The sequence below is a fragment of the Populus euphratica genome, unplaced genomic scaffold (assembly GCF_000495115.2).
Source record: "Populus euphratica unplaced genomic scaffold, PopEup_1.0 scaffold119.1, whole genome shotgun sequence".
Taxonomy (NCBI): Eukaryota; Viridiplantae; Streptophyta; class Magnoliopsida; order Malpighiales; family Salicaceae; genus Populus; species Populus euphratica.
In genome coordinates this window covers 63,400-88,854 of record NW_011500011.1, presented here as the reverse complement: position 1 = coordinate 88,854, position 25,455 = coordinate 63,400, and the positions used below count along the sequence as shown (strand labels likewise).

Below are 25,455 nucleotides of genomic sequence, written 5' to 3'. Positions count from 1 at the left end.
GGGGGGGGATACTACTGTTAGGGGAAATGTGCAAGAGCTTCACTAATTAATTCTTGGATAAAATGGTCACAAAATCCATGTTTCTTAGTATGTTGGCATCTTGTTAAATTCAATATTGTTTAATTCAACTCTCTTAATCCGTACGTTACATATCGAGTTTTGAGGTAAAATACTCAAATAGTTAGCAAGTCCACAGCATCCAACAGTTACAATAATTTCAAAATATTTTAATCCAGATTCAAGTAGTTAAAAAGAAAAAGAAAAAGTTCCCTTTCCCTTCCTCAAAGGAATTAAAGAAATGATCGTTAAAGATCCCACCATTGATGATAAATTAAAAAAAACAAAAAAATTCTTGATCTTGAGATGTTGAGCATGAAGCTGAGTCGATCACCTTGAGGATTCCAAGCTTTATTGAATGTTAATGATGGTGAGAATGATTATAGCTAGGTTGACGACTATGACAAAGAATTAAGCTTTCTTTACCAAGACAAGCCCATCATTATCATTAGTGTTGTGGTTTCATAAAGTAGGAGCTAGCTATCAAAAGAAGGGCACCATCGGACTAGAAGCCGAAAATTTGTTTTATAAGATTGTTCTATATATGATTAATAAACTAAAAATATAATTTAAAATAACAAAAAAATTAACAAAGGATGATTCAACGCTGCTGCACCAGACGCTGACTAATAAATCACTAAATGGGTTGTGACCCTCCATTAGTGAGGCTATGCTGCATGCAGTAGTATTTGTACCACTGTTCTAAAACCCGGCATGGCCCAAACTAGTGGATTTGAGAACCTATCAACTTGAGCCCTGGACCAAGGTTTTTGTTCAGACCAGCCATGTAGGAAATCCAATTGACTTGATGGTCAACTCGTGACCTGAAGATCAAATTGACTTTTCATCTTTTGTTTTCGTCTCAAGTTGCGTTTATTTTCTTTTAGACAACGCCATTTTGAATTAAAAAATTCATTGAGCTAGGTTCACTCGCTATTCTTCGAGTTGACCTGAAGCATCCATGATACCTTGCCAGCTTGGTGTTTTTTCCTGACAAAATTCCGAAACCCTCGAGTTATTAAAAAAAGATTAAGGTAATGGCATCGGATTCCTTCATTTCTCCTGTGAGTTTGATTCCTGGCATTAATCCAGAGTCCGACATGAGCGAGATTTCACAATTTCTTAGACAACCATTAATTCAAATATTAGAGTACTATATTCTTATTTACTGACACAGCTAGATATTGATTTATCATGATAATCACTATGGATTAAGCTTTTATGTTGTATATATTTCAAATCAACATATGAATATACGCAGAAAATTGTCTGCACTTGGGAGGATGTGAGCCTTGTCCACACAACTCAAGCAAGCCCTTAACTGAAACATGGTTAAAGATTGTTTTACTTTTTGATGGAAACACGGTAAAGGTTTTGGTTTTTCTCTAGGCTTGTATCCTATTGAGGATCTAAGCAGTTATCAAGCTCAGTATAGAACCAGATGTGCTGCACATTGAATTCATTGTTATTTAAAAGGAGCACACCAACAGTCAGATAAAAATAAGCCAGACAACAATGAATGAAAAAAGACTCAAAAGCTCAAGCTGAGCTTTCATTAAAGATCTCCGCAGGGAACAGTTAGCCCTCATCTGCAATAAACACAATGTCACACTCTCGTGACAAAATTCAATGATCTAGCTACCTCACTCAAAGAGGCCTCGTGTGACGACCTCTTGCCCGGCCGCAAAGGAGAGCATTTTTCGGAATTGGTAATTCATCTCTCCATGAGTGTGCTGGAGAGTAAACCCTGAGGTAGAACTGCTGACCTAAATATTGCCTAGCCCAGTTTTCTGACCTTATGTTCCACATTCCTACGTTGTCCAAAGCCATATAAATCGCAGTCCATGACTTGGGATAAACCTGCATTCAATCAAAATATTTAGCAAAAACTGCAAAAGCATCTACAGCTTTCACACTGAACACGTTTAGATCGAATAAAAAAATAACAAACCAAAAGGTTGTTTTTTTTGCAAACCTGAGTGGTGCAACGAGCTACCGTGTCTCTTAAATTGTAGCGTGCTCTACTTGCTGGTGTCCATTGCCCTCCATCCATACTGATCACATAGCAAATCTTCAACATTTTTTATGACTGAAACATTGTACAGTATTCTGTACAATGGAAGCATAAATCCTGAGTATTGAGAGTGAGAAGCTTACCCGACAACAAAGAAGGAATGACCATCAATGTGCCATGACTGAACAGTGTCCTCCCAATTTTGGAAAACAATCTCAATGAATTCACGGAAGTTAGCAGGCATGACTGCAGTCTGGAGGTAAGCATTACCCCAGGAGGGGCTGCTAGGCATGCTACCAAGGCTGAAAACCCCAGGAATATTGAAGTAGTCTGCAATTTTTAATGGGGTGTCCGCAGGAATATATGAGACACCATTGACAGCATACCGCTGCTTGCGGTTGATAATTGGACCAGAGTTTGCAAGGGTGATTGTGCGGCTGGTCTTGATCAATCCATAGTGGTAAGACCCTTGGGGATTCGGCCTAGGTCCACTTGCAGTCAGGTTCCATCTGGTTTGAGAGAATATGAGATAAGATTTGTGTTCATTAACCACAACCCCATCTAATATACGTTGTTAATATATACAATAAGTCTCATAACAGCTGAATACCTAAAAGATCGAGCCTGGTTGAGGGACCAATCAATCTGAGTAGTAGGTCCACCAGGAATAGGGCCAGAAACTCTTTGCCATGAATTACTGTAGTGAAGAATGGCAGTTGTGGTAAGTACAGGCTTGGTGAAGCGCGAGGAAACAACTATGTAGTAGTCTTTTGCTGGCTGATCGGCTGTGACGAGGACAGAATAAGATTGTCCAAGATGGATGTCGAGGTCAGAGTATGTATTCTGTAGTGTATGGGATCCTTCTACCTCCACCAGTTTCATCTTGTGCCCCTGGATTCTGAAGTTAATGGATGTTGTAAGGCCAACATTTGATATCCTGAACCTATATGTCTTGCCTGCGGATAGATATACAATACATAGATTGCCCTCAGTTACTAGTGATAAATTAAATCGAAAGATTAAGCATATTTGCAGGGATATTTATAAGTTCAAGGGCAGGAACCTGGATCAACTGTGAATGTGTATCCATTCCATCCACGACCATTGATGAGAAGGCCATCAGGGAATGGGAGATTGTGGCCGCCATCCAAGATTCTTCTCAATTGCTACATAACCAAAGAGAACCTGGTATCAATACTAATAAATAAGAATATATTAGGCTAAAGTCCGTTAATCTATGAGAGCTCTTACATAATGATTTCTCTTGTACCAGTCTCCAGCCAAAACAGTGAAATCACCGGCAGGGGGAGGAAAAGGCACAGGAATGCGAGGCCGGCTCCAGATTCTGATGCCACCAAATGCACCAGCTGCCTTGTGGAATCCTAGGGATGGGAAGTAGAAAAAGCTACCAATCTGGTCCTTCACTTGGAGAGCATAAGTGAAGTTCTTTCCTGGTGGGATTGGGCAGTTAGTGCCATAGACTCCATCTTGCCATGAGTTCCTTCTTTGCTGTATGCCATTCCTGTTATGCCATGACAGCCGAATTTCACATCAACAGTGTTTGACTTAATTGCTTTACTTTATAGACATAAGTGGAAGCTCAAAAAAGTCAGTTGAAGTCTCTCCATATTGTGCTTGAGTCAAACCCAGACACTTGGAGGATGAGAAACGACTACTTTCGTTGTGGGAAGCAATGGTCTATCTCACACCAGGAGAACCCACGCAAAAAGTCTGCACTGGAAATTCAGGTCATGTACAGTATCAAGAAATTGGAGATCATCCAAGGGCTCAATGTTTGACCATGAAAATCAGCTCAGGGTTTCAGATCATATGAAAATTTCCTCTTATTTACTTCCTTAAAATCATGCTATTTGTCTTGTGTAATTTTAATAAATCCTTCAATATCTTTTTGTCCTTTTCCAACTTTACTAATAAATTATTCAACATCTTTTTCTTAATGCACTCCAGCACACTCCCATCGTAATGGCAGAATGGCAGAAAGCACCATGAACGCAGATGCTTGTGGTTCCCCATGAAACAAATAAGGTGGAAAAATTGCAAGAGAGCTGGGATGATAGTGGGTTCTCAATCCACCTAGGGCTAAGATTAAAAACCAGAATCATACTCACAAAAACATGTGAGGCAAGCTTTTAACTCTGGCCAACTATCACCACTAACATTAAAAAATAATAATAATAATAATACCATAGAAATCCCAAGTGATGTAGCTCATCAAGTTTTAGATTTGTTTTTTAAAAATTATTAATTTAAATTTTATAAATTTTAAAATTACAAAAAATTTATATAATTATTAATTTTAAAATTTATAAAATTAATTAAAATTAAAAAAACTATCCACCAAACACTCACGTTTATAAAAAAATAATACCATATGCAAAAATGTGGGGGCAGTGAATATCCAGAGATCTAGCAAGTAGTGGAATTAATTTCAAGGCCAATTGTACAACTGGAATATTTTAACACCGCGTTCATTGTCGGCCAATCAGTGAGTCGTAAGTGAAAGAAATTATTTAGGGAAACTAGGATTTAACCATGGCATTACATCATTCTTAACAGTGATTCTAATGTGAGTGTCAGCTGTAAAAACACAGACCATAGGAAGTAGCTGGAAAAGAGCCATGTTTTTCTGCCCAACATTTTCTATAGATCTGTGTGCAAAACAAATATTTTTGTATTCATGCTATCCAGGAAGGCAAGGACATAAATCCAAATAAAAATATCTTCAACATGCAAATGGCCAAAGCAACCCCATGATTGATAAAATTGAACTACCATGGTGGTGACTTTTTACATCAAAATCTCAACAAAAAAAAAAAATCCCGGCTAAAATTTTTCCATTGTAAAAAATCCCACATTTTTTACAATGGAAAAATTTTAGCCACAGATCTGGTTAGAGAATTTAAACCCAAAACAGAAAGATATTAAGAGTGGCAATCTGCTTGGTTGCGAGGGAAATGCAAGAAAAGAAATTGGCATGTGATTAAGGAGCTTCATGCAAAGGATGATAAACAAAGAAATGAAACATCCCAGACAAAAATGTTAATAATAATAATAATTTTTTTTTTCTTTTCTTCCATTTTCCTACATTTTCTAAGCAACCAAGCAGAACCATGAAAACATCAAGAAAAAAAAAACGGAAAGAAAGAAAGAAACATTGCTGGATAGTTAAGTTTACCAGGAAATGAGGAATGGCTCTCTCAAGTAATTGTAAACACTGATAATGAGGTTCTCATTAGTAACAGCATCAATTTGTGGCCCTGGAAACTGCCCATTTATCAAGATCCCCTGAAACATTCAACCCACAAAACTAAATACATTACTTCAAAACCTTAAACCCGCTTCAAAAATAATTTCCGAAAGCAAGAACACTTCTTTCCAATCCAAAAATTACAAAGAAAACAGGACAAGAAACTAGCAGTACTCCACCTGTTGCTTAACACCAAGAGGGTAGATATCACCATAAGTGATTTTCCATGTAATGAATCTATAAGGGTCTTCACAATTAACACCATTGCCAAGAAACAACAAGAAAACAACGAGAGAAACACAAAAAACCCTGTAGTCTCCCATTTCTAGCAAACTCTCTCTTGTTATACTCTATGTAGCAAAAATTATTTGACTAGTGTTTGTTTGGATCTGTTAAGAAAAGATTTAAGGCTGCATTACATTACAAAGAAACTAAAAGGGGTCTCTCTCTGTATCTATCTCTTCTTTGTTCGGCCATTTTTAAGCTGAGAGCTCTGTTTTCGTAAGGTAACCGAGCAGAGACAGTACGGCGATGATTAGCTGTGCTTTGGGTTTTTATCACATACATGCGTAGAATCTAGTGAACTTTAGCGGTGCAATCAAATCATAGACACCTCTCGGTGTCAAAGTGGGCCACCACTCAGCACCAAAAGTGGATCACTTCTAGATGCGGTCTGATTGGATGATAAAAGAAATCTTTAATTGGTGGATAATAAAGAATTCCAAAAACAAATACTAAGGTTAGTTAAATCTTTCTATTTATTTATTTAAATTATGTTTGAATAATGTTTTAAAATAAATAACAAATATAAATATAGAAAAACAAAACATGTTTAATTTAAAAAGGATGACGAAAACATAAATATAAAAACTAAAGGTTTCATCTTTTATATTTCAAAATAGTATTTTAAAAATTTATATATATATATCTGTGTGTGTGTGTTAAGGTATCTTAGTACAAAGTTATTTTAAAAAAAACTAATTGCATGTTTGAGATTATGGTGCAGAAAATATTTTTTATTTAAAAATATATTAAATTAATTTTTATATATTTTTTTATTTTTAACATCAACATGTAAAATTATCAAAAATACTATAAAACAACCTATTTAATTATTTTTATAAAAAATATATCTTTAAAAAATACCCAAAAATAAAAATTATTGTACCATAAAAAAAACCTAAATGCCATAGGTGTTATAAATAAAAAATGTGTAATATAAGTGTTATGTTTTTTTTTAATTAAAAACAAAATTAAACTACTTAATTTCCATTTTTATGTACCAAAAAATGATTTATATAAAATATTGATGACTTCATTGTCTTGCATTTTTCTTTTCTTAGTTATTTGATTTCTTAATTTTAGGATTTTGTTTTCAAAATATGGTAATAAGGTAGAGAGTTAAGGCTTGTTTATTTGCTGAGAAGTGATTTTTTTTAAATTGAATTATGAAAAAGTGAATTCTGAATATATAATTTATTTTTTGATGTTTGATGGTGTAATAAAAAATAAACTAAAAAATAATTTTCAGTATTTGGTTATGTCATAAAAAATAAGCTGAAAAATAATTTATTAATGTTTTATTTTTTAGAAATTTATTAAAATAATGAGGAACAAATCTTACAAATTAAAAGGTTGAATGAGAATACAATTGAAAAAAATATAATTTCATAAATTATATCAAATAAAATAAATAATAATAAATTAATAGAGATCAAATCTAACAAATAAAAAAATTAAAAGATGAAGAAATTAAAATAATAATAATAATTATCATTCCATAAATTATATAAAATAAAATAAGTAATAAAAAAATATCAAATTTGATAGATAAAATTTTTTAATTAAAAATAATAAGAAAAAAGCAAATAACAATTATAAAAATCAAAATTAAAATTAATATAAAAATAAAATTCTAAGAGATAAAATTGAAAAAAAATATTCAAAATAATATATATATATATATATATATGTAGCAATAAAAAATTTGAGGATCAAATTTGATATAATTATCAAATAATATGATATTTCTAAATTTTTAACAATTTTCAGAAAGTGTTTTCCATGTAAAATAAAAGAAAAATACTTTTTTAAAAATCAAGCTAAATTTTTCTTTGACTAAAAAGTATTTTTCATTGATTAACTTTTCTAATAATAAATAAACACAAAAAAATTGAAAATATTATTTTTTAAAAAATCATTTTTTTAAAAAGAAAAAATTAAAAAGAAGTAAGAGAAATAAAAATATCAATAAAATATGAATTGCCATGGATTACTCTCGAGTGTTTATAGCCATGAATGGTGTCAAACCTATTAAAATGAAACAAATCTTCCCTCTCCAATCACAGACTTCGACCGCTAATCCCCAATTATTACTCTCATTAACACCATTTAATCTGTCTTAAACTCCTCCATGTAGATAAAAAAAGATACATATATTTTTATTTGATTATATATTAAAATAATATTTTTTTTAATTAAAGAGATACATATATTTTTATTTGAATATATATTAAAATAATATTTTTTTAATTTTTAATGTAAATGTATTAAAATAATAAAGAAATCCATAAAAAAAAATTATAATAGGGTGATTTGTTCTAAATGCAAGAAAGCTCTTAGAACAACAAAGAAAAAAAGTTAAAAAAAAAAAAAAGTGCATCGTGTGAGAAGTGAAAGAGTTACCTCATTCACGTGAAGCCTGGAATCACATGGATACATGCTCTGCTACAGACCGCCTGTCCTTGAAAGCTGAGAACCACCCACGGGTGCGATTAATTTTAGGTTTCATTGGATAGGCAGCCCGAGCTAGGCAGCGTTCTATCATTTTTTTTGTCTTGGCAATCAGTCGCCCCTGAACATACGTCTGAATGCTCAGAATTTCTGTAGAACTACACTGGGTGAATTATAGGAGAAGAGGAAAACCTGCGCATCTTTAATATCATGGTTGAATGGTGAATAATAATTTGAATTGTTGTTTTCTGATGACAATCTTTGCTGCCTTTTCATGCTACGTATGGCACGCTGCAGCTTTGCTTTCGTTTTCTTCTTGCTAGCTGTATACAGCGCCTTCATTGTGTGCCTGAGATCCTGACAAAACAGCAACAAAATATTGTAAATTAACCATATTTGTTCAACTGTCATTGATGAATTAGATAGTACCTCCTTCACTGTATCAACGCCAGTTCTGCATGTCAAGAAGGGGCCGGTGAGGTTGTGTAACATACCCATTTAAATTGATAGTATAAATTGGAATCTGAAGACATCCAAGATTGTAAACAAGTTAAGGCTGATTTGGTGATGGTTTCATGTGATGCTTGGCGACTGGATATATATGATTTTGCGATTCTTTCTTGTTGGATAGTGAGATTGAGTGGGATAACCAAAGTCAGGGATTAACTGGGGGGTTATTATGCTACTAATCATGTGGACTCTCAGGGTAGTGGCTGGGGATTCAAGTTCATCTTAGTTCTTTCTTCTATTTTCTGCTACTAATCATGTGGACTATTATGATAGCAGCTAGCTGTTGTTAGTTACTGTAGAATGGCTGCCTCTATAATTCCAATAAAACCAAAATATTGGATCATTCTCATTATAAATACACTCTTTATAACTAACCACAACTTGAACTGTTCGAGGATCTGTGGATCGTCTTCACCACTTGAAGCATCAGTATTATCATTGTCATTATCTTCAATCTTTTCGTAATCGAGGAGAAAATACAGAGTTGAACATCTATAAAAATAAAAGATGAAGGATAAAATCAATCAATTTAATTTAATTTAATTTAAAAATAATTTTTTTATAGAAAAGCTAAGAAAACTAAAAAAACAACAAAAACTAAGACAGCTCATATTATTTTTAAAATAATTAAAAAAACATCATATATAGAAAATAAATTAAAAAATAACAAAATAAAGGAGAATAAAAAAAAGCTAAAAAAAAAGAAAAATAATCAAAGAAACTTGTGTTAACTTTATAAATTGAGGCTAATACTTTAAACTCATAAACCGTTAATTTAAATTCGGATTGAACTAAGAAATTATATATCTAGTTAGCTAATTAAATGTTAAATGATAAAATTAAAAAATCTTATAATGTCAAAAAATAAAATAATAACAAAATAGATTTGACATGAAAAAACTAAAGAACGATGAAATTGCAAAAACCATTTAAAATAAAAATAAAAATAATTAAAAAAATAGAAACCAAACTTGATAGATGATGGGTATGAAATTAAAACAATTCTTAATTTAATAAATTATTTTAAATATAAAAAATGCAAAAAAGAAAAAAACAAGGAATGAATTGAAAAGGACTCTTTAATTTCATAAATTTTTTTATATTTTAAAAAAATATATATAACAAAGAGAATAGAGATGAAATCCTAGGGACAACAAACTTTAGAAGTTGATTTAATTTTTTTACTCCCAAAACAAAAATCAAGTAGGAACAAAAAAAAATAAAAAATCACGCCACACCAGTATCATGTGATATATGCACCGCTAATCTATTGAAGGGATGTCAAGACACTTCAAAAGCAGTCCTATAATCATATTTTTAAGCATTGGATGGCGTCACATTTACTGTCCGAAGATGGCTAATAATGTTCACCGAGAAACATTTTTTTATTTAATTTTTTTGTTTACCAAATTATCCTATTTACTAGCTTTTATTTTGCATAATATTAATTTATTTTATTCTATTCAATCAATTTCATATATATTTTTATTTTTATTATCTTTTATTAATTTTAATAAATAAATTTAGTAGATATAAATAAGTAAATATCTCATTTTGCATTATTAAATTTATTATCTTCAATCTTTTCATAATCGAGGAGAAAATACAGAGTTGGACACCTATAAAAATAAAAGATGAAGGATAAAATAATCAGTCAATTTAATTTAATTTAATTTAATTTAATTTAAAAATAATTTTTTTTATAGAAAAGCTAAGAAGACTAAAGAAACAACAAAAACAGCTCATATTATTTTTAAAATAATTTAAAAAATACTACATATAGAAAATAAATTAAAAAATAACAAAATAAAGGAGAATGCAAAAAAATAAAGCTAAAAAAAGGAAAAATAATCAAAGAAACTTGCATTAACTTTATAAATTGAAGCTAATACTTTAAACTCATAAACTGTTAAATTTAAATTCGGATTGAACTAAGAAGTTATATATCTAGTTAGCTAATTAAATGTTGGATGATAAAATTAAAAAATCTTATAATATCAAAAAATAAAATAATAACAAAATAGATTTTATATAAGTTTCTATTTTAATTATCTTTTATTAATTTTAATAAATAAATTCAGTAGATATAAATAAGTAAATATCTCATTTTGCATTATTAAATATCTTAATTTACATCTATTTTTTAATTTCTTTATTTTTTTCAGTTATTATTAATGACTTTTATTTATTTATTTATTTACATAAATGAGCAAATTATTCTAAATATAAAAAAATGCAAAAAAAGGGAAAAAAAAGGATGAAATTGAAAAAAAACCCTTTAATTTCATAATTTTTTCTAAATTTAAAATATATATATATATAACAAAGAGAATAGAGATGAAATCCTAGGAATAACAAACTTTAGAAGTTGATATAATTTTTTTACTCCAAGAACAAAAATGAAGTAGGAACAAAAAAATAATAAAAAATCATGCCACACCAATATCATGTGATACATGCACCCCTAATCTATTAAAGGGATGTCAAGACACTTCAAAAGCTGTCCTATAATCATATTTTTAAGCATCGGATGGCGTCATATTCACTGTCCGAAGATGGCTAATAATGTTCACCGTGAAACATTTTTTTATTTAATTTTTTTATTTACCAAATTATCCTATTTACTAGCTTTTATTTTGCATAATATTAATTTATTTTATTTTATTCAATCAATTTCATATATATTTTTATTTTTATTATATTTTATTAATTTTAATAAATAAATTCAGTAGATATAAATGAGTAAATATCTCATTTTGCATTATTAAATATCTTAATTTACATCTATTTTTTTATTTTTTTATTTTTTTCAGTTATTATTAATGACTTTTATTTATTTATTTATTTACATAAATGATTATTAATTTCTTTAATTACATGCTTGCATGATTTTTTTTATTTATACTTTAAACAATTTTATGTAAAAAAATATATCAAAATACTTTACTCATCCAAGTATTTTTTTTTTTAATTAATACTTACTACAGAACATGGAATTACACGCTACTACAATTCTATTTTTCCTTCTCAAAAGAAAAGAAAAGGAGTAAATCAGGTTATATATTTGATAATTTGATTTCACTGCAAATTTTGCCTTTTTAGTAAATTATGCTGTAATTAGTAAAAATTTCACTAATGATAGAGTGATTGAATTAATCAAAAGACACCAAAATATTAGCCATCTTACATACAAAACCCTAAGCTGCTAAAAAAAAAACTATGAAAAACCACCCATGAAATCCCTGGTACTAACTCTTGTTCTCCTCTTTTCTTGGACTTTCATTGCCACATTATTCTTCAATGTTTCCAAAGATGCCTTAAACTTTTCAAGTTCCTTGAAATCCATATCTTCAACCGACCTCTCCCACCAACACGCTTCTCCTTCTTCATTAATGTTGCCACAATCCATGTTGTTTCTTTCACTGCTTTCTTGATCACCAAGGTATTGATCAACGACGGTATTCACATCAGGATGACCAAAAGAGTATGGTCTTTGGTTAGGGGACAAAACGATTATAGCAAGATTGGCATCATCATATAAATTGGAAAATTCACTAGCTTTCTTGAAAAGACCATTGCGTCTCTTGCAAAAAGTCACTATTAAGCTGCTTTTGCTCTCTATTTTCTTCATCTCCACCTTCTTCCGGCCCGTGCCCCATCTCCTTGTAGTGTTTACTTCCGTTTCTTGCATGATGGTGTCAAAGAAATTAAAAGGGCCTCGAAAAGACACAAAGAAAGAGAGAAATTACGGTCAATTGGTATGTAATTTTTGCGTCTGAGAAACAATAAACAAGAAGGAATGTTGTGTGTGTGTGTGTGTGTGTGTGTAGCAAGAAAGAATGTTGTGTATGTGTGTGTGTGTGTGTATAAGAGAGCTATTATAGTTTTGTTTCCTATACAGTTTGGTAAGTGATAACTCCCAAAGTCGTTTCCTTCTATTAAGAGAGGGAATTTTGGAAATTATGAAACAGGAAAGCAAAAAGATTACGAAATCTCTAAATTTGATGATTTAATTATTAGTAAATTCTTTTTTAAAAAAGGGTGCTTTCCTTTTTGGACTTTTGGATTTCCGAATTAAGAGTATTTTTCTTATTAAGGGGTGTCTTCGATCATTTCTTAATTTCCATGGACCCTTTCTTAAAAAAAATAAAAAAAATCTAGGAACGTACATACACGCTTTGGCCTTTTGACATATATTTCTTGTAAGATTGATCGAATGCTGATTGTAATCCTTCCATGTTGAATAAATTGAATGAGAAGTTTTATCAACAACGTGGATCCCTAATTTGATAATATTAATGTGGTCTAGAAAAGTACTTCATGCCTACATAGTCCCAATGATTTGGTTCTTTGGTGGATTGGCCTGGTTGGGCTTCACTGTCGGCTAACGAAGAATACTGGTGTTCGACTGATATTTAAGACTCCTCCATAGAGCTGGCGTGGTCGCTGGGAATAAAAAAACTGATTCTAGAGTCAGATTCAGAACTTGTGGTTAATTTATTATCACATGATATGGTGAAGATTGATGCAAATTATGTGTTAATAACAAAAGTAAGAGAGGTGTTGAAGGTGGCATGGGATATGTAAAGATACAACATGCATATATAATTTAATGTGTTAAAGCATCAAGTTGGAAACTCTCATTTATATATGTAAAGATACAACATGCATATATAATTTAATGTGTTAAAGCATCAAGTTGGAAACTCTCATTTATAATTGAAAAAAAAAATACAGATAGCAATTTGACAGCAATGAGGTTGGAATCATATAACAATACCTCGATTCCTTGACAATGCCGGCTAGCCTGGCATGTCTTTAGATGTAGCCAAATGTGTGGCAGCAGCCAACAGGCTGCAGCCTCTCCTCTTCTATTATTTCCGATAACAAACAAAAAATTAGTGCATGGTTTTCTGACAGGAAAAAAAAAAAGAACAAGCAAAATTAGCTGAAATCAGGACCTCAGGCCAGGCTCAAACCAGTCCTTAACCATTTCAATCTGAAACTGACCAGATCACAGGGTTGTGCTACACATTTCAAAGAGATCGATAGCATGGCGCCACTTTATTACTTGTTTCAGAAGTAACTGGTCGCCTTCAAGATTTTCATACATGCACGCCCCCTCATTGGTTCACATTTTGGTGAAATAATATAGTTTTATTAATTGGCTGCATAATTTACTATACGTGCTCTTTTTATAGGTATGGAAAATAGGTGAATAATCACCACACCCACTTATCGTCAGGAAGAAGAATCACTACTCATTATCCCCTCTTTATCATATGAGCTACTACGTCCTGCTCCTATTATCTTCGTCGGTGAGTCATGTAATCCTGGGTGGCCAGGTGTATAAATACTCTAAACCATCCTCACAACATACAATTTCAAAAAAATACTGTTCTTTACCATTACTTTAAACTTTCTCTCCCTCGTTCATCCCTCTTTATTTTCTCTAACTTCACTGACTTAATCCAAATCATAACATTCAGGCCCAAACATTACGTCCAAAATCAGTCATGGAAAGCCCAATATCCTGATCCCTCTCTACTTTCCTTTTTAATAATACACTGTCTCTTGAAGCGTAGAGAAGACACCTTGAAGTCAAGCAGCTAATTAATGCAGTTCAAGATAATTCTGTATGTAGGTTCAACAAATTAAGAGCGATCAACTTGTTAATATTAACTAGGGCAGTCTTAGCTTGTTTTGTCAAAGCATAGGCAATTTAACGAGACATAAAAGATTATAAACTTTGATGTTGTTGTATATTCTTAGTAACTAACTACCTTATCACTCTTTAGTCATCTAACACTTGAAAATGATATATAATCATCACAAGTAATTGAGAGCAAAAAGGTAAGAGGTACAAAATCTTTAATGGGAAAGGGGAAAGTTAGGTTGGTCAACCAAGGTCCATATACAAGTCTACTGCCCCACAAGTCTTAACTCTCTCCTCTACCTCTCTTTCATACTACATGCTGGTGTTTAATTTGGTGCAGGTCATACTGGACAATGGTTTGGTGAGGCTCACAATATTGAAATCTCAAGGGTACTTAACAGGCCTTAAATATGGAGGAATGGACAACATTCTTGACCTAAAATCAAATGAATCTAGTAGAGGATAACCTTCAAAAAAAGCACCACAATTATTCATACTTCAATTCTTTTTTTCAGTAGTCTTGGATAAGCAAAGAACATATTCTAATGCTGCTGCTGCAATTGTAAGATGATCTCACAAGTCCATGTTCTTATAATCTTGAACATAACTTGACAAGTCAACTATATAACATTGTCTCTGTAAAATTTGCAAATATTGGGACATCAATGGCAACTTGCCAGGAGGGCAGGACAGATATCAATTGTATGGCCATCACTTGAACAAAATAGCTATGATACTTTTCTTGTCATACTTGGTTTCTCTTAAATGATTCAAAATATTTGTTACTTTGTATGTTGCAGATTGCATGGAGCTGAGTATAATGCATTTATAATAGTAATGACAAGTTAGAGATTTCATTTATGAGCACCAAACTGCCTCTCAGTATTGACATAAGGTCTTTGATCCATCTGAGCCTTCTTGTTCTTCTTCCAAAATTAATTTTCCTGAACTTATTTTGAGTTTTAATATAATCTTCTTTCTGTTCTTATGTACATATTGAATAGTGGTGTTTCAGGATTCCTCTGCTATGCCATCTATGAGCTTCTGGCAGGATCTCCAGCTTTTGATCTTGCTCAGACAAGGATGGTCTTCAAGTTTGGACGCGACAAGTGACTATGCTCTCTACGCCATTTGCTAATTAATGCCTCTTTCTGTACATGCTTGTTGGCTTTAAGCGAAAATGCTTGTTTTAGGTTTCATTACATGGCAATCACTGATGAGAAGCAAGGGATAATGCTAATGCCTGAAGATCTACTTCCAGACAGAGGACCGCTAATTGTACCTGAGTCAGTTCTTTTGGTAAATCCAATTAATCCTGATCTCAAAGGAGAGGTAAGTAGGAAACGGTACCGATGACTGTTTGTTCCTTCAACTGCAAGATATAATGTTGATTTCATGCTGGCAAAATGCTGTGAGAGCTTAAATGTACCAATATTCAATGGACAATAAATATGGCGTCCATGGATGGATAAGTTCTGGCCCCGTAGGATCTCCAGCTTTTGATCTTGCTCAGACAAGGATGGTCTTCAAGTTTGGACGCGACAAGTGACTATGCTCTCTACGCCATTTGCTAATTAATGCCTCTTTCTGTACATGCTTGTTGGCTTTAAGCGAAAATGCTTGTTTTAGGTTTCATTACATGGCAATCACTGATGAGAAGCAAGGGATAATGCTAATGCCTGAAGATCTACTTCCAGACAGAGGCAAACAGCTAATTGTACCTGAGTCAGTTCTTTTGGTAAATCCAATTAATCCTGATCTCAAAGGAGAGGTAAGTAGGAAACGGTACCGATGACTGTTTGTTCCTTCAACTGCAAGATATAATGTTGATTTCATGCTGGCAAAATGCTGTGAGAGCTTAAATGTACCAATATTCAATGGACAATAAATATGGAGTCCATGGATGGATAAGTTCTGGCCCCGTTATTGGATTCTGGGTCATCTTTCCTAGTCATGAATTTCGAAATGGTGGTCCTACGAAGCAAAACCTAACAGTGCATGCTGGTTCAACTTGCCTAGATGTATGTTCTTTTGTCCTCACAACCAAACACTACTCATATTTCCATAACCGTGCAGCATCCCTAAATGATACGATGTCACGAATGTTAGTGTAACTCCAAGTGATCAATAATTTCCTCCAACTTGCCTAGATGTATGTTCTTCTGTCCTCACAACTAAACACTTCTCATATTTCCATAACCATGCAGCATTCCTAAATGATACGATGTTACGATGTTAAGTGTAACTCCAAGTGATCAATAATTTCCAACATTGAAGGCAAAATGTGCAACAGAAACCGAACGAAACCTGCCAAATGCAGAACAGTGGTTGATCATCCATGCGCGCTTAATTTCTTGTGTGTCGATCTAATGCAACCCAAAATATTGAAATATTCAATTATGGTTTTAACATTTCAGGTTCTTGTTGATCTCCTAGTTTTAGACGAAAACAGTTGAACCACTTGGTCACACAGGTGAGCTAGAAACTTAAGTTACAAATTAAAATAAAGTTGTCTAATGGCGATGATCTATTGCTATAATTCATACCTAATTACATCACAAATCAAAATATTATGACAGCAATTCTCAAGCACAAGCAGCTTAGCCAACTTTCAATGCTCACTGATAAAAATGTGGACAATCCGTTAATTGATACTAGTGATGATAATGTAGAACATTTAATTAACGCTTCAGTTACAAGAAACAGTTCATATAATTTCGATCCAATGAGTTTTATACAAAATCTGTAACAGCATGCTCTGCAAGCTGCTCCAAGCCTTTGAACCTTTGCGTTTGTTTTGTACAAAATTGCATGCAAAGTATTCTCAAAGGATTTTTTGTTCCCTGACTGTATAGTGATCGTCCAGCAAACTTTACAGACCAGATACTGTTAAAAGTAAACCATAATGATCACTAGGCAAGACAGGTAACTCCAACATCTTTACCTCTTTTCTCACCTTCTTCTCCTTCATATATGATAAACCAGGTATGGCATCCTTACCAATCATGTCAATTTTACTGATCTTGAAATCACACAGACTGCATATGAATCGATCCAGTCTCTTTTGCAATGCACGATTACCAGACAACATTTGGTTGGATTTGGTATCATATGTCCATCCATTGTCCCCTGGCTTCAACTCTACCCAGGCATCAACCCATCCATCAGGGAAAGGAAACTGACCATCCAACTTATCATCCCAGTTCATGTCACCACAAAAAATCACATTTGAGTTCTTCTTGAGAAGGTTGATGGCCTCCTTTGCCTGATCCACACGTTCCTTGCTGAACATCTGATCCCATTTTGGAGGTGCTGGACAAGGACTCTCTAGATGGCTAGTGGCAACAACTAATGACTTCTTTCCTGGAACTTCAAGCTCAGCAATGCAAAGTTCTCTCCCCATTATTGAATTCATAAAGGGTTTAGTGCTGAAGGATTTTACTGGCAGTTTGCTTAACTGCAAACAAGGGAGCAATATTAATAATACTAAAACAGATGAACGCCAATATTAATTCTTTAATATATTAAATTTTGCCACACGTTTTACAAAAAAAACAATGACATTTAATGAACTACTGAAAGTTAGTTAAAGGTCGAACATATTCAGTGATCAGTCAGATAATCAAGGGCCAGTCCAATAAATTAAACACTCACTCAACCAAAAGAAGCAAAACCTGCAAAAGCTCATTCAACAGCCAGCATAAAACCATGTTTCCATGATTCTCCAGTTCTGGGGGCAGAGCGTACAACTAGAGAAATATCAGGATCCATACTTGTCAGTAAGTAAAGTTAGCCAGAAACATACTAACAGTCATGTTAATTTGAAACCAAGTATGAGTTGTCTCTGCCATAATAGAGCATGAGTGTAACTGTAACAACTTTCAACACGATGACCTACTAGACCACTAATTTTGATGGTTAATATATCTATCTGGCAGGCCTGTGAATGGTGTATTATAAGAAAATATGAAGCAGAATCACCATCAAGCACATATCAAAACCATACCTGCATGCAAAAGTATCCTCTTGAACTTGCTATTTCAGAAGAAACAGAGCACTGATATGCTTTCCACCAGCTGGATCGCTGAAATATGTCATATATATCTGGAATAACCTCCTGCAAGGAAAAATGGAAATAGTTAAGATGAAAGTCAACACAGGAAGATTCAATTTGATGAGGTAGGGAACAAGAAAAACCTGTAAACAAATGACATCTGGTGAATGTAGTTGAATAAGTTCACCAAGTGCTTTCATCCTCCTATGCATCTCCAGGTCTTCTCGGAACCAAACATTGTAGCTCAAAATCTTGAAGGAACCAAGCACTGCCACTGAATTTGTATCCTCTGCCACAAATTTAAGATGCTTTGAATCGTGCAATTAACATATGTAACTGAAACCTTTTAATAAATTCCCATCTCCCTAGTACTATGGTAGAGGCCCAAAAAGTACAATGTTCATAGGCAGCAGTCAAATTTTATGATGGTAAAACGGATGCTAAAAAGCAAAATGAATGAAGCAACTCAACAAAACCAATGCTTATGCATAACCTCATCAATCCATCATTGTAGTTTCAGACAACATAAATAAACTAACAAAGAAAAAAACCATTAAACTGAAATAAGTAAATAAATAAATAAAATGAAAACAGCTTGGACTATAAAAATCTCTGTTACCTGTCAAAACAGCCACTCCCTTGTTTGATGCCCTAGCACCTAGAAACGCACCCAATTTCACACTAGCCCCATCACTTTCATCTGCGTATACTAGAACATTCAACAACAAAATCTAGAAGCCTAACAAGAATCACAAAAAAGAACTAAACTATAATTAAAAAAAAAAACATAAAGAAAAGCTGGCTAGATGATTATTCAGGACAAGACAACAAGCTTAACATGTGACTGACAACAAGCAATGGCATTGATGTTCACTTTTTCCACACACACACTTTATTACTTAACATAACCTCTCTAATCCACAACTATCAATGAAGACAACATAAATAAATGACAAAACAAAACCCTTAAAAGAAGACTAACTAGAACCAAAAAAAACTTACTTACGACTCACCCTTTAGAACTATGACTCCCTTGTTTGATGATTTAACCCCTTGAAACCCACCCAATCTCACACTATGGCCATCAACTCCATTTGCATAGATCAGCAACAAAACCCAAAGTACAAAGAACATTACAAGTAACTCGCATTGTACTTAGCATACACACAATAATGCAATCAAAATCACATTGTTAAAATGAAAATAGCAACAAAACTACAACCTCAGAAATTTCCATTTTGAGTTGCACAGAGTGGAAATAAACTTACAGAGCATAAACCTTTAAAAAGAAAAAAAGAAGAACTTGAGCCACAAACATATGACTTACCCTTTAAAACAGTCACCCCTTTGTTCGATGCTTTAACACCTTGGAAGGCACCCAATTTCGCAGAATCCCCATCACCTCCAACTGCATGCACAAGCAACATTCATCCATTAAGCAGACAAAAAACCCAACAAAATCCATAAAGCAAAGAACAGACACAAAAAATAACCAACCTTCGACATTGTTCAAAGACTTAACCCCACGAAACCCAACCTCTTGATGATCGTCAACTGAGTCTCTAACCTTCCTCTTACAATGCCTTAAGGGCATGAAAACAGACCCAACGGAAGAATCCACATCACCATCAAGACCACTAGTATCGGTCAAATCATCTAAACTAGAAAGAGAAAAAACAGAACCTCTAGTGCCACATACTTCACAGCTACTGTTCTTATACGGGTTCAAGAAAGTGCAAGCCTTGCAAGACCATTTTGGGGATTCTTGATTTGAAGAAGAGGAAGGTAGTGGAGGGGGTGAAGGAGGTGAGAGACAGATTTGGCAAGTGGGTTTTGGTGATGGCGAGTTAATGAAAGTACACTTCTTGCAAGACCAAGACATGAGGTTTGAGAGATGAACAGAAAGATTGCAGCTTTTACTAGGTTTAGAAAGGGGAGAGATGATGACGATGGGCGCAAAGGTTAACTTTTGCAACAAGGATTGCATTTTTATAAGTTTTGAAAGTTCAAACTAATTTGAAAAATTAAAGTCCAGCTTTAGAGACAAAGTGCTTCAAGTATGGCCCACTGAAGAATCACACTTGTAGGTGCTTCAATGGGACCTATGGTAAGCGGAAGGAACCTGAGGGACCCACATAATGGGCTAATTATTTTAAAAGTTTTTTTTTTCAGTTTAAAGCTGCATGAAAATTGCGTTTAATTTGAAAAAAACAATAATATATCGGTGTTAAAATATAAAATATATTTTTAAATAAAAAATATTTTTAAAAATATCTTGCATCATAATAATGCTACTTTTAATTCAAAACAAAAGGATTTCAAAGATTTTTTTTAACTAATTTTAAAGAAAAAAAGTCAAAAACAAAAAAATTTCAACATTTATAAATTTAAAGAAAAATACTTGTAAAAAAATATCAAATTAGGTTTTGATTAGTTTAACTCTATGTTAAATTTAATTTAAAACTTGAAGTTTCTTATTTAATTTTGAGTTGATGAATTATTATTATTATTTCGGTAAAATCAAATTTAATAATTAATAATTTGTTTTTTTATTTATTGGTTTTACAATAAGGGTATCTTAGGTTAACCTAGTAACTTGGACAAGTTCATTCAAAACCAGTTCTGTATCTCACAATCCTAGCTTGAAGTTTGAATGATTAAGAAAGAAGCTCACCTTAATCACAGGTCAAACCTTAGTTTAGACTGTTTTGTCATGATCATTACGAGAAGATTAGCCTAAAAACGTACTGAATAAAAAATATAAAATAATAATAAGAAGAAAATGGGTCTTAAAGACTAGCTTTTTCACAAACTACATTCTTTCTGGCTTGTTTAGAGGAAGGGAAAATGGAGCTTAAATAGAGAAACTGATAGCCTTCTAAAAAATAAAAAAAATATTGAAGATACTCCCATTATCTTGCTCCTAATCATGGCCCCGAAAAATCCTCCTCTCCCTAGTAACTTGGACAAGTTCATTCAAAACCAGTTCTGTATCTCACAATCCTAGCTTGAAGTTTGAATGATTAAGAAAGAAGCTCACCTTAATCACAGGTCAAACCTTAGTTTAGACTGTTTTGTCATGATCATTACGAGAAGATTAGCCTAAAAACGTACTGAATAAAAAATATAAAATAATAATAAGAAGAAAATGGGTCTTAAAGACTAGCTTTTTCACAAACTACATTCTTTCTGGCTTGTTTAGAGGAAGGGAAAATGGAGCTTAAATAGAGAAACTGATAGCCTTTTTAAAAATAAAAAAATAAAAAAATCTTGAAGATACTCCCATTATCTTGCTCATAATCATGGCCCCGAAAAATCCTCCTCTCTAGGCCTCCATGTTTGTTGCGGTATGCTCTTGCTTACAAGAAAGTATACAGTGCTAGCCTACCTTTTTGAACACATTTGATTCCACAGAAGAGCCCACAAAAAACATTGTCATCACTCCTTTCACAGAGAAGACCCTACCAAAAACATCTCTCAAGTGAGAATTTGCTTCTACAATGAAGAATCTGTGGACTAAAAACAGCCTAGCACAGCAATAGCCAATCATCATGAAGGAATTGAACACTATTACATCACAAAAAAAAATTGTTTTATTTTACGCCTCAAGACATCATACAGGGAATGTGTAACAAAATAGAGAAGATTACAGTCAAGAGAGTTTGTAATGCCTTGTCTACTGCACTCATTCTACAGCTTTTGAAGCTGATTAATCTTGAACCACCCGCTGCGTTACCTGGATTGGTTGTGTTCACCACCGTCCTCGCCTTATTCGTTATTTTTTTGCTGCATCCGATGTTGGAAAATTGGTGAGAAATTGTTGCAAGGTGTTTTCATTAAGTAATGATTTTGCTTTTTGCACTTTCCATCACTTTTGACTACCAGGAAAAGGAATGCAAAGATGCAGAAAAGGAACCAAAGTGTGATGTCCTTTTGAATAAATTAGGCCACCAAGTAGAAAAGAAGAGTTTCTTACCTTCCAGGAAATATACAGCTCCCATGACCTGCCAACAAGGAGAAAAGATGTTAGGTTTGATAAACATAACAGGTGAAAAAATATTACAAATAGGACTCATTTTCCTCAACGTAACAGTCATTCGGTGGATAAAGAGCAGTGATGGAGTTTCTTGCAATAGTATATATAAAAGAAAGAGGATAAATGGCCTTGAACTGTTGTTACTGTCCTGTCCTGACTCTATGGGGCTCCCTTGGCATATAGGTCCAAGTTCAAATCATAATTTCCTAGGTTGGCTGTTTCACACAAAATGTTATTCCATGCCCTTTCCACAATCCAATCACTCAAGAAACCATGTGACTATGTCAGGTAGGAATCACACAACATGTACCCTTGAAGTCACCTCAAGAGTATCCCCCGAGGATTACGATGGTGCCATCATTCACTTTCCTTTAGTGGTGTCGCAGAAGGCAATTAGCACCTTTTTAACTTTTAATCCTAAATACTTGAGCTTAAGGTATCTGTTTAACCACTCAAGAGCCTTAATGCACTTTTAGTAGATGTACGGCATACTATTTGGTTGTCTAAGCAGTAACCACACATTCAATTTTGCATACAGACAACAGTTAAATAACGATCTATTGAGGACGAAATTTGAAGATCAGATCCTAAACTTTGTTAAAGTTCAATGAAATATGAAAGAACCGTGTTTATTCAAGGCAATAAGAGTGAAAAAAGCTTACTTGGATCGGTAGTGGTGGTCATGGCAATGCCCTTGAAATCACAGGACCCAGAAGCCCTTCCTTCCTTCTGGTAATAGCTATCAAATGCATAAGAGGCATGGTTCTTAACATTGTTAGGCTGATAACAATTCTCCCCTGGCTGAATCTCACTACAATTAGCCCTTCCTGGTCCACATACCCAATCCAATGCTGCTTGCAATGTCTTTGAATCAACACCATCCATAACAATACAATATGTTTGGTTGGTTGTATCATTAGCCAAGAATGTCCCACTTCCAGATACATGAAGCAAATAAACTGGAGTCGCATTTGCATAAAACAATCCCCAATTTGCTTCTGATACCGGTGGTGACCTCAAGTCCTCATTGAACAACTCATATAAGTACACACTAGAAGTGATTTCTGGGTGCAAAGGAGTCCCGGTACGATCAAGAACATGCTTAATCAAATTCGAATTATAAGTATCTGCATTATCAATTGTAGCATAAGGTTCTTTTGAATCACCCTTTGAAGGCCAACCACTCTCGGTAACAAGAACCACAACATCAGTAAAATTCATATTCTTCATCGAAAAATAAGCAGCATCAACCATAGCATCAAGAACATTAGTGTAATGCAACAAAGTATTAGGATCAACCATTTCCTTGGATGGTGTCAAGGGCTTGAACAAAGAATTATCAAGAGGCACCACTCCTTTATTTTGCATAAACACATAGTAAGGATAAAAATTCATCATCAAAGGTGACCCAGTTCTTGATAAAAAATGAAGCAAAGGTTGAATAACCGAGATCCAACTCTGATTAAAAAAAGACTGAGAAGGTGGAAATGAATCAAGAATTATAGAAGCAGAGTGTGGAGTTGAAATCTTTATCTGATTATGCAAATTTTCAGCCACCAAAGCATTATAAAGAGACTCAATAGCTGGCATAAGCAAAGGAGCTGAAGAGGGTACTGTAGTTAAAACCTCATCACCAACAGCAATTGCAGTAATTACAGTCTGTGGATAATAAGCAACGACATTTTTACCAATCCAAGAAGCTGCAGTTGTATTGGAAGATCCAATAGCAAGAAGCTGATTATTTGGAACACTAATAATGACCCGGATCTTGGTTTTAGCCAAGGCCTTGAGGATGTCGGGTTCTGCATCATAAAGCTTGATATGTGTAACCTTTTGAAATTGTAGAAATGAAACAAGTTCTGTAGCTGACATAAGATTGGACACGTCTTCTCCAATGTTGATTCCCACAAATGGCTCATTGTCTTGTTGGTCCTTGATTTGTGCCACTGCTATTTTTGATGATAAAGCTGCAAATTTGCCAGAAAAACATTAGAAACTCTACAGGGATTCTTCTTAGTTTCTTGAAATAGTGAATATACAGGTGGGGTTTTTTCCCATTACCTTGTGATGATATAAAAAAAGAAATGTACAGGAGGAAGAAGACACAGCAGAGAGGAAGCTTAGACAGTGCCATAACTGAAGAAGAAATTGAGCTTCACAACGTCATCTTCTGGTTCTGGTTCAGCTAAAGGTTCTTGCATTTGTAGGCTTAATTTTTTCGTTTTCTGAGTGAATTTTCTTGTTGGGTTTTGGTTTGGCTTTGGAGTTGGAGTTGGCTTTGTTGACCTCAAGAAATCTTCCAGTATCTAACAAGAATCAAGAAAGCAATCCCATGAACCTGCTCACGAGATGAATTAAATTGTTCGGGAAACTTCAAGAATACCCCTAAGTAGATTACTAGTTTCAATTTCGTCCCCAAACAAAATTTTATTCCTTCAGCTTCAGTCATTTTCAACTAAATCTTTCCATTCATGTTTGATCATGGCTTCCATCCACATCATAATTTTCTTTTACCTCTTTATTTTAATTTTTTTCATCCCATATAACTCTTTTTTTTTTTTTTACCATTGTTACCATGTTTCTTCCTTTAGTGTATAAGATTTGTTTTATACATGATTTTCTAATATTATGGAACGTACGAGTAAAATGAAGTTTTTTACGATTTTGGAGAATATTATTGTCCTTGTTAGTCTATTTTTATTTTCTAAATTTTATTTTTTTTAAATTATTTTTAAAAATTTATATATATATATTTATTATTAAAAAAATTGATCAATAAAAAACACTTTCAAGTAAAAAACAATTTTAATTTGGTTTCTAAAAAAGTATTTTTTTGAAAAATTTGGATGGAAAACATTTTCCTAAAGTGATGAAAAAATTTAAAATATCATATTATTTACTCATTATATCAAATTTGATCCTTAAATTTTTAATTGCTATATTTTTTATGAATATTTATTTTTCAATTTCATCTCTTAAAATTTAATTTTTATATTAAATTTGATTCTTATTTTTATAATTATTATTTTTTATATCATTTTTATAATTGATTTTTTTCTAGCTTTATCCTTCAATATTATTTTAATTTATAGATTGAATTTTTTTTTTCTAATGTAGTGATCCTTAT

At 33.1% G+C, this 25,455-nt stretch overlaps 4 protein-coding genes across 11 annotated transcripts in view; all 4 read right to left on the bottom strand.

Moving 5' to 3' along the window:
• Positions 1-1,486: 1,486 nt before the first annotated feature.
• Positions 1,487-5,881, bottom strand: LOC105141431 (L-ascorbate oxidase homolog). Its single transcript, XM_011048654.1, has 8 exons — positions 5,519-5,881; positions 5,268-5,377; positions 3,323-3,593; positions 3,135-3,237; positions 2,682-3,027; positions 2,215-2,580; positions 2,033-2,111; positions 1,487-1,917 (listed from the first exon to the last, which is right to left on the bottom strand). The coding sequence occupies exons 1-8, from the start codon at positions 5,660-5,662 to the stop codon at positions 1,705-1,707; spliced, it is 1,632 nt and encodes a 543-aa protein (XP_011046956.1). The 5' UTR covers positions 5,663-5,881; the 3' UTR covers positions 1,487-1,704.
• Positions 5,882-11,799: 5,918 nt separating this feature from the next.
• Positions 11,800-12,273, bottom strand: LOC105141489 (agamous-like MADS-box protein AGL62). Its single transcript, XM_011048724.1, has one exon. It carries the CDS (start codon positions 12,271-12,273, stop codon positions 11,800-11,802), a length of 474 nt encoding a protein of 157 aa, XP_011047026.1.
• A 4,598-nt stretch (positions 12,274-16,871) lies between these two features.
• Positions 16,872-25,455, bottom strand: part of LOC105141426 (endonuclease/exonuclease/phosphatase family protein) — a 32,052-nt gene continuing 23,468 nt past the window's right edge. For 2 of the 8 annotated variants that reach the window (XM_011048641.1, XM_011048644.1), the window contains 4 exons: positions 18,912-18,992; positions 18,436-18,581; positions 18,245-18,355; positions 16,872-17,695 (listed from right to left, as the gene is read on the bottom strand). In XM_011048641.1, the coding sequence (XP_011046943.1) occupies positions 17,111-17,695; positions 18,245-18,355; positions 18,436-18,581; positions 18,912-18,992 (923 nt within the window). In that variant the 3' untranslated portion in view covers positions 16,872-17,110. Of the gene's footprint in view, positions 17,696-18,244; positions 18,356-18,435; positions 18,582-18,911; positions 18,993-19,305; positions 19,387-19,619; positions 19,701-19,789; positions 20,337-25,455 lie in introns of those variants that run through there. The other 6 variants (XM_011048638.1, XM_011048639.1, XM_011048637.1 and 3 more) reach the window with 6 other exon arrangements.
• On the bottom strand, positions 21,770-24,665 carry LOC105141428 (O-Glycosyl hydrolases family 17 protein). Its single transcript, XM_011048648.1, has 4 exons — positions 24,390-24,665; positions 22,991-24,295; positions 22,269-22,296; positions 21,770-22,078 (listed from the first exon to the last, which is right to left on the bottom strand). Exons 1-4 carry the CDS (start codon positions 24,460-24,462, stop codon positions 21,898-21,900), a joined length of 1,587 nt encoding a protein of 528 aa, XP_011046950.1. The 5' UTR covers positions 24,463-24,665; the 3' UTR covers positions 21,770-21,897.

Coding starts and splice junctions, on each gene's coding strand:
- LOC105141431 (XM_011048654.1), bottom strand. CDS start 5,662: ATGGGAGACTACAGGGTTTTTTGTGTTTCTCTCGTTGTTTTCTTGTTG. Junction 5,378..5,518: donor CTCTTGGTGTTAAGCAACAG/GTGGAGTACTGC, acceptor TGAATGTTTCAG/GGGATCTTGATAAATGGGCA. Junction 3,238..3,322: donor GGTACAAGAGAAATCATTAT/GTAAGAGCTCTC, acceptor TTGGTTATGTAG/CAATTGAGAAGAATCTTGGA.
- LOC105141489 (XM_011048724.1), bottom strand. CDS start 12,273: ATGCAAGAAACGGAAGTAAACACTACAAGGAGATGGGGCACGGGCCGG.
- LOC105141428 (XM_011048648.1), bottom strand. CDS start 24,462: ATGGCACTGTCTAAGCTTCCTCTCTGCTGTGTCTTCTTCCTCCTGTAC. Junction 22,297..22,990: donor GACCACCACTACCGATCCAA/GTAAGCTTTTTT, acceptor CCTTGTTGGCAG/GTCATGGGAGCTGTATATTT. Junction 22,079..22,268: donor AGCTGTATATTTCCTGGAAG/GTAAGAAACTCT, acceptor CATCGGATGCAG/CAAAAAAATAACGAATAAGG.